Here is an 8,803-nt window from a genome sequence, read left to right as displayed (position 1 = left end):
TAAAACTTCTGCCACCAATAGTTACTATGGTGCTAGGAGGCATCGATTATTTTTAAAATTTCAATAGCAAAATTACAATAGAAGAGATTAAAACTAAATCTAAAAATTAATTCATAACTAATTTTTTGTTTCAATAAAAATAAAAAATTATTCTAAATAACTAAAGTATCCATTCTAGAATATATAAATTAATACTTAAGATAACCTAACAAGAAGAATCTAAATAAATAATTAACGTATAACTAATTTGTCAACACTACTTAAGTTATTACTTAAGACAATGTAATGAAATAATAATAAATTAAGTGTTGCCAAAAGATAGTGAAATATCCGAGTTTATGGTGTCACGTAAGGGAAATATATAAAGATAGATTAGACATAAAATTGAGTTTCTGGATACAGTACAATTAGTTGTTTTTTTTTAAATATGTTTTCCTGTCCTTGTCGTTTTTGTTTTTTTCTCATAAATAACTCACCCAGTTATTTCAGTTCCTTTCATCTACATAAAACCATTTTATTTCAATGTTATAGCTAAAAAAAAAATTTGAATTCCATGCAGCATCAGCATTTTCTTTTATTTACAATCTTTCCGTTCTAATTATGTGCTAATTTCATAATTTTTAAAATTAAAAAATGATTCCTTCACATCGTAAATAAATTAGTTCCGCGTTTTGTTTCTTGCGCTCCTTCAATTAATAATCAGGTAAATTTGTTACAATTTTAATATGATGCACGTAGCAAAAATTCTGGTAAAATTATTGTATTGTGTAGTAAAAACATTTTTAAGTAAAAGATAAAAATAGAAATAACATAATTCTGTTTGTAAAATCAAAATATACGGTATTTAACCATTCAAATGATATCGTTTTCCATTCTTGTGGTAACGTTTTACCGAAAATTGTAAGAAATATAAAACTGAAAGCTAATCTTAACCAAATAAATGGTTTTTATGCCATGCTCTAGGGTATCAAGATAAAATTACTAACATTTTACACTTGTTATAAAACAATATTTTGCTGTTAGTTTTACTAAAATCATTACCAAAACATTTCGGTAAAATTTACCGTACTTTGTAATTCACATAATGCCAGAAACATGGTAAATTTTATCATATTCTGAAAGTTATACCCTACGTTTTTCTCCGTGTAGAATTCAAAGTGTAACTGGTTGATATGGAAAAACTGATAAGTTGGAAAAGCAAATTAGAACTTCTATTCCTTTTTGATATTTATTTATATGCATTCTTTTTTTAGCTGATTTTGTAAAGATGATTTCAGATAGCACATAAAAAATAAAATATAAATGTAAAATATTACCAGAGTCCTTCACTGAAACAAGATAAATTTTACCTTATTCTGGTAGTTTTGATCATAATTTTTTTTTCTCATGGTAGTAAATTGGACCATATTTCGTTAAAATAGAATCATAATATACTATCAATTTAAGTTGGTCGAGTAAAGGATATTTCATTAAGATGGTTTAATTTGCACGATAATATGGTCAACAAGGTATTACGATTGCAATGAATATTTTGATAATATGCAATGCTATCCAATATTTCTTACAATAACAATCAATTTTTTACAATAACAGTCATAAAGAATGTAAAGGAATTAAAAATAAAATTTAGTTTGGAAAAGAAAAATTCAAAAAATCAAATTCATTCAATCAAAATAAACATTTTATGTTACTTTTCTTTGCATCATAAAAATTTTGTTAAAGAAAAATTTAACAACATAATTAATACATTTAAGATCCGAAGTTTAATTTCATATTAATACGAGCAACACTGATTCAACATATGCCTGCTAAAGGGCAAAATAACACCAAAAAATAACTTAAAAATTAGAAAAATGATAGCTAAATATTTAAGTACATATTTCAACAATGAATACTTAAGTTCAATCATACTTACGTGAGTCAGCAAAGATAGTGCTAACCATACATAACAGAAGCAACATTTTTTACTTTAGTGCCGACAATAATATATAGATAACAAACAACTTTTCAAACTTGCTCAGTAATTTAATAGCGAGAAAATGTAATTGTAAGACGATAATTATTTAAAATAATGTTATACTTGATTGCAGGAAGTAACTTTAGGAAATGCTATCACAGCCTTTACGTTTCTGCAGGAAGTCCTTTCTGTTTGTATTTAATTTTAGTTGATAACATCACTAAAAAAATCACTACTACTGTGAATTTCAACTTCAAGTGTTGAAATAACTTTTTTATCTGAAATTTCTTTTTATATAAGTAATGAAACGATTGTATGTAACAAATTTTAAAATAAATTGACAGTATTTTGCTCTTTTAATTTTAATCAATGCAATTCTAAACATTGGGATCTTTTCTCAAAACACTGCATCGAGAAAAATGCTTTTAAACTTTTATTAAGACGCATAATTCATATAATTGAACAAGTCTTCAAAATTTCACTTGTATTTACTTATATGTCACCCTTTCGCTAACTATTCTTTTTCTTAGGATTAAGGGTAAAAAAATTGTGGAAATATACTAAGATAATTTCTTACAAATATTTCCAATGAATGTATATGAGGTTTACTTGCAAGTTACACAAATTTGTTTTGTGTTCTGTTTTCTTCTAACTTTTCTCATTCATTCTTTGTCCCATTTGCACCCTAACCCATAATATTAACGTCATAATCATGTAACTATTAATGTATCCTTAAAATGGCTCAATTCATATTATAATTTAATGGATCCTTAAATGGTTAAAATCCTATCCTTTTCATCGACTTTCTTCTAGTCAACGGTCTTTTGGAACTGGTCTAACTTTGTCATACCTTGAAGGATTATAGACAACAACAACAACCAAAACAAGGATCCATCATAGTTAGTTTCAAAAAGTAAATGAACAAAAACATTTTGTGAAAGTAAGATATTTTTTAAAAATTAAGAGAGCTACATACTTTTTTAATGTTTGTATTTTTTTTTACCATTTTCTTGTTACAAATTTTGGAGCATATTGAATCAAAAACTTTTATTTTATTTTAGAACCGTCATTGAACAGCTGACCCAATTTTGGGGCTTACGACTATTAATGTTCAACTCCGTAGCCTTGTAATTTTGAACCCATACCAGAAAACAAGGGAACTGGATCAAGTATTAGGAGAAATTTGCCTTCGTGGAGGACTTTTAATGGAAGTAACCCGCATTTGCGTTACATGGAGGGTAAGACCACAAGTACCTCCCACGATTAGCCTGATGGCAAGGGGACTCTAGCCCATGATACCGGACGCAACAAAAAATCCTTCAAAATGTAGTTATGTTTAATTTTGATCAAATAAATATCCATAACCATGCTATTTCTAATCTATTTCAAGTCATAAAATAAATCATGACCGACCCAATCCCTACTGTAATTAATGCTCAGAACTTCAAAACTTGTTATTACAACTGAATATTTTGTTCTAAGATTCCCCCTTTGCATTCCATTAAAATGAATAAATTCTCTACAATCTCAAAAAATAGATTCAAATTCGAATGATAAAATTGGCTCTATAAACCTTCATATATAGAGAAAAATTTTAAAATAATTTGAACCAAATTTCTGTTCATGTTCCCATGTATAGTATCGTATAAATAAGTTTTAGAAGGTATCTGGTTAGATAGTTAGTTTCAATCTGACTATCTTCTCAACTATGACTCACTCATATTCCATATTCTTAACAATGGTATAGTGATAAAACTTCTGGTAGCTTCTTTCTTATCAAAACTTTTTTTTGACAACTAACTTCCATAAATCAATTGTCCTCAAAATAATATATAAAAAAACGGAAGAAATGATAAATACTATAAGTTTAAGATGATAGGTTCAACAATAATTATAGTACTGGAGCCAATAAAAGCGTTAATCAATTGGACACAACAAGCGTGTTAATCAATTGGACACAGCAAACGTATTCATCAATTGGACACAACAAACGTGTTCATCAATTAGGGGGAACAAATGCGTTAAGTGAAAACCAGACCCATTTTTTGTTTTCATGCCATCAATGTTTTACTGCGCAGCCTCGAAGATTTGAAACTAACCAAGAAGACAAGCATTTTAGATCAAGTATATGAACGAACTAAACTTCGGTTAACTTTTGTGATTAAACTAACCTACACTTGCGTTACATGATAATGAAAAACGTAAAAAAAAACATCCCCTATGATTACCCTGAGGGGGCAAGGGTATCCTAGACTCTACGGATATTTTACATCTACTTTGTGTTCCGGACGAACCGGGAGCCAAATGTGAACTAACCCCGAACCTGGGCCACATCGTTGGAAGGTGAGTTTTCTATCCCCAAAGCTACCACTCTGTGTAATCAAGTTTAAGAAAATATATTTATTTTACACGACAATGTGATTCAATTTGGTGCGATATAATGTCTGGCTCAAACTTGACCATATTTCTAATTAATTCACATATAAAATTCTAACAGTTTATGAAAATTTTAATATTTACTTGTTTTAACTGGTTGAAAATACGATTCCCATCTTAATTTTATGAAACAAATATACAACTTAATATTATTAAACAAATTACTAACAACTTAATATTATTATACACATTATGAGCCACTTAATATTGTTAAACATTCAGAACTTAATACTTTTTTGATAAAAAATAAAATTTCAAGGAAAATAACTTATCTTTAGAGAACTACCAGGAACAGATGTTTAGATCATTTTTTCTAATAATAATTTTATTCAAAATACAAAATAAAAGTAATATTTCAAACTCAATAACAAAATTTAAAAAAATAAAAAAATGTTTGTTTTTGTTGATCGTAATTTGAAATTGTTCGATCAGAAGACTTCATTTCATCATTTTCAGATCATGTTTGATTCCACTAAAAAAGTCATAAAAATAACTATTTATAAAAGTAATACAATGTAGGTAATCATGCAAATTATTCATGATTTATCACATTATAACATTGCATAAAAATACAAGTGAGGCTAAAATAAAAATTAAAAATAATAATAATAATAAATATATAGCTTGAACGAACTGGAAAAGTAGATAAATAAATGAGATTTTTCAGGATTAAACAACGAAGCTTGATGTAACGTGTTTCAGTTTTAAACTAAGATAATGTTTTAGTACTGACTTTTTATTAAAGCTTTTTGAACATTTTGTCAAATTCTTTTACAAATTTTTGCCTAGCTGGATTCATTTGAAGCTTGTTTCCCATGAAAGAATGAGCATGATATTTTCTGAAAATAAACATTTATGCTTATAAATATGTATAGATTATGTATTAAAAAAGATACTTTGTCCATGTCTCGCAAAGTTATAAAGATTAGAGGAAATGAAATCAGCTGTTATAAAAAATAAGGCTGGCGACATAATTGAAAGTGCAATTTAAATACATTGCAAAAACTGCGGTGTTTCAACACGAATCAAAATTTTATATTGAAAAACTCGAAAAATGGTGAGAATGATTGCTTTATTTCAAGTTAATATCGAAGCAAGAGTTTTTACTCACTTCAAAGGGTATAGTTAAATATTAACACCAATAATTAATAACGCTAAGACCTATCTGTTACTTGTTGGTACAGAAGGTTGCGTTTTTCGTTGTTCCGTAATTTTGGCGAATAATTAGTGTATATTTAAACTATTTAACTAAATTCCTGTGTGAAATGAGGATAGAAATGTTTTAAACGTTTAAAAAACGATTTTGGACTATGATGAGGAGTTTTAAATCCAATTTATAGTCAATATATTTAATGCTTTCTTGTGTTTTAATTTGTTGTACTTCGGGATTCATTTGAAACTGGTTTTCTTTGTAAAGGTAGGGTAACAATGTTCCAAAATTACGCATACATGCTAGCAAATAGAAATAAAATTGTTCTTAAAGGAACAATAAATAATCCAAAACCTGCAAAATTATAAACATAGGTGAAGCTAAAATCAACAAATATAAAAATATTCAAAACTAATTTAAACTCTGTTTCTAAAAAGTTTACAACGGAACTTATTAGAATGTGATTTAATAAAAATTTTGAGTAGTTTTATAAATGTAGACTATTTATTGAAGGTCATCTGGATGACATTTTACATTTCTTTAATTTTTTGCCTTGTTAGATTTGTTTGAAACTTGTTTACCAACACTGTTAAAAAAAGTTTTTAGAGTATCTTATCTCCAAAAATAATGCTAACAATTTTGCGCTAAAGTGTGTTCCATTATACTAAAAACCAGAGATAGTTCCTGGTGTAGTGAAGCATTAAGAATGTTCTTTTTCATTACTTGAAGTCAAGTTGCTGCCACCATTTTCGGAATTAAGATACACTAAAATTTATAATTTGAGTGATATAAGATGCACATAAGAACCAGTAAAGTTATTTTTACGATACGAAAGTAAGAATCATAAATTTCAGATTCATACACTTGTTCTTAGAATAAAATTTGTTTGTAAATCAAAAAGCTTGAAGAGTACTAGCATGAACTAGGTTTAACAGAAAAGAAGCAGATAAGTATTATGCATTATAAACTTATTTAATACAATTCACAGATATTTAAAAATAAATATAATATATAATAAATAAATATATATAATAGACATCTATATAACTAGTGGGCTGCGCCCCCTGCTAGCTAACGCTCGCCAACCCCCGAAAATTGTTACGCAATCTTATATGGTTTGCTTCGCAAACCAAGCTCGCTTCCCTAGCTACTAACTTAGGTACATTGCAAATGCACGAAACTCTAAGAATTCAAAACAATCATTCAAATCCATATAAAAACTTTTTTTTTTAAAAAAAATTTCATCTTTTTAGTAAATAATAAGTCATTAAAATAAATTAGAATTCAAATAAATGACATGTAATTCGTTAAACCTATTAGAAATGTGCTATAGTATAAAATCTTAAAGCGTAACAGCACGACTGAGACTCATTTTTCAATGAATAACTAATAACAATAATAAAACAAATAAATTCGTGATATAAATCAAAAATCGTCAAATAAATTCGTAATATATAAATTCGTAAAAAAAGCGCTTTCGACAAAACATTAAAATAGAGATCTATCGACAAAGACTACTCACTTCTGCCTAGCTTAATAGTATGAGATTGTCGCAGCTGATGCTCTCTGGTTATTTCAGTTTCCATTTTTAAAAGCGTTACTTGTTGAGCCACTTCAGCTAGATTTGGCGTATGACATTTTTAGCGGCAGTCATTGGTCGATTCGCCGTGTAAGAGAAATAGTAACGTAAACAAAACAAAGCAAACGTTGACACCGGTGGAAAAGAAATACAGCCAAAATTTGGGAGCTACGTAAGAGAATTATGTATATTATACATATAAATAACCTTATAACGCAACTAAACAAAAACATATAACACAGCGTATTTTAAGATTACCTGAACGTACCTGAAGTTGTTAATGTACCTGAAAATGCATTTTATATTTTAGAAAACGAGAACAAACTCCCTAAAACTCGTAGTCGATTGTAAATATACCTCTAATGATATCCAAAGTGCATCAACAGTAGTGCTTTCAGAAGTGGAAGTAATTCATGTATTTTGAGAATACGCGAAGAATGGGTGTTATCTTTTTTCACTTTAGGTGCTTAAATTTAACATCACTCTTTAATTTACATATGAAAGCTCTATTTGTTGTAAAAATAATTTAAAGTGTAATTTCAACAATTTCAGGTCGTATGTATTTAGCATGCTACTAACTAGCGATTCTGCTAGTTAATAACAATCAAAACTATAAACGCAAGGGACACTAGAATCAACAATTACCATTGGAAATTTTACCTTGTGCAATTTGGCAAACAGCTTCACAGTCTTCTAAGCTTTGAAAGTTGTTATCGTTTCCTTCACATCCTCTATAAATAAAGTCCTGACATTGTGCACTTGTCCTGTTATAGAAGAATCTTGGAAAACTTTGATCACATGTGCCGATTTCTCTATCCTGCTGACAAGCGAATGGTAGTTGTGGAGCTGGAAAAATATTTACTGATTTTATAACAAACTCTTTTCAAACAAACAGCTATTTTTCCATAATATTTTTTTAGTGATATTAGATGTCTGGAAATCAACTGAAAAATTTCTAAATAAAAATTTTGCTTTTACGTTTTGTGTTGAAATTACAATCCTATATTTCATTTTTTAAGGCAAGCTAGGAATGCAGCAAGAAATACCTTCGGAAACATATGTTTACCTAGTAAGAAAATGAAAATCTGTCTGTATAAAAAAGTCTGAAGGGCCGTACACGCCAACGCTCTTTTGGTTATTTAGCTTAACATTAAATTTTTTGATGAGCAAAAGCTATAGAATATAGAAACTTGAACGAGCTGTAATGGCGTAGAGGAAAGAGAGCTCGCCTTCCAATGAGGTGAACCGGGTTCGAATGCCAGCAATGACTGGTCGATTCGAATTCCACACCCAGCTCGCACAGACCACAGTGCTGACTTGGTGATTGACTGATCATGGGTTAGAGTTCCCTTGCCGTTAGGCTGACCATGGGAAATTTTCATGGTTTCCCTCTCTATGTAACACAAATGCAAGTTAATTTCATCGAAAAGTTTTCCAGGAAGCCAAATTTCTCCCAATACTTGATCCGGGAATTCCCTTGTCTTCTTGATTGGGTTAAAACTACAAAGCTACGGAGTTGAACATTGGTAGTCTTAAACCCAAAACTGGGTTGGCTGTTCAATGACTGTTATAAAATAAAATAACTATAGTGCGTAGAAAAGAATATAAGTATTAGCATGAAATAAAAAAATTTAGCATTCTATAGTTTGTTGGAGAATTATTAACTGTTAAACTTTGAGTA

The 8,803-nt window shown here is 28.9% G+C and overlaps 2 protein-coding genes across 3 annotated transcripts in view; both read right to left on the bottom strand.

Annotated features, from left to right (window-relative positions):
- LOC139425132 (carboxypeptidase inhibitor SmCI-like) overlaps positions 1 to 2,219 on the bottom strand; it is a 16,621-nt gene extending 14,402 nt beyond the window's left edge. Inside the window, exon 1 of one of the 2 annotated variants that reach the window (XM_071178416.1) lies at positions 1,916 to 2,219. In XM_071178416.1, the coding sequence (XP_071034517.1) occupies positions 1,916 to 1,961 (46 nt within the window). In that variant the 5' untranslated portion in view covers positions 1,962 to 2,219. The remainder of the gene's footprint in view (positions 1 to 1,915) is intronic. The other variant, XM_071178417.1, reaches the window with a different exon arrangement.
- Positions 2,220 to 4,697: 2,478 nt separating this feature from the next.
- The window catches only part of LOC107440509 (papilin), a 29,933-nt gene continuing 25,827 nt past the window's right edge, over positions 4,698 to 8,803 (bottom strand). Inside the window, exons 16-17 of the mRNA XM_071179088.1 lie at positions 7,783 to 7,968; positions 4,698 to 4,865 (exon numbers count right to left, since the gene is read on the bottom strand). Of these exons, the coding sequence (XP_071035189.1) occupies positions 4,846 to 4,865; positions 7,783 to 7,968 (206 nt within the window). The 3' untranslated portion in view covers positions 4,698 to 4,845. The remainder of the gene's footprint in view (positions 4,866 to 7,782; positions 7,969 to 8,803) is intronic.

This window comes from Parasteatoda tepidariorum, chromosome 3 (assembly GCF_043381705.1).
Source record: "Parasteatoda tepidariorum isolate YZ-2023 chromosome 3, CAS_Ptep_4.0, whole genome shotgun sequence".
Classification (NCBI taxonomy): domain Eukaryota; kingdom Metazoa; phylum Arthropoda; class Arachnida; order Araneae; family Theridiidae; genus Parasteatoda; species Parasteatoda tepidariorum.
The sequence above is the reverse complement of the archived record's forward strand: the minus strand, read 5'-3'. Positions and strand labels throughout refer to the sequence as shown.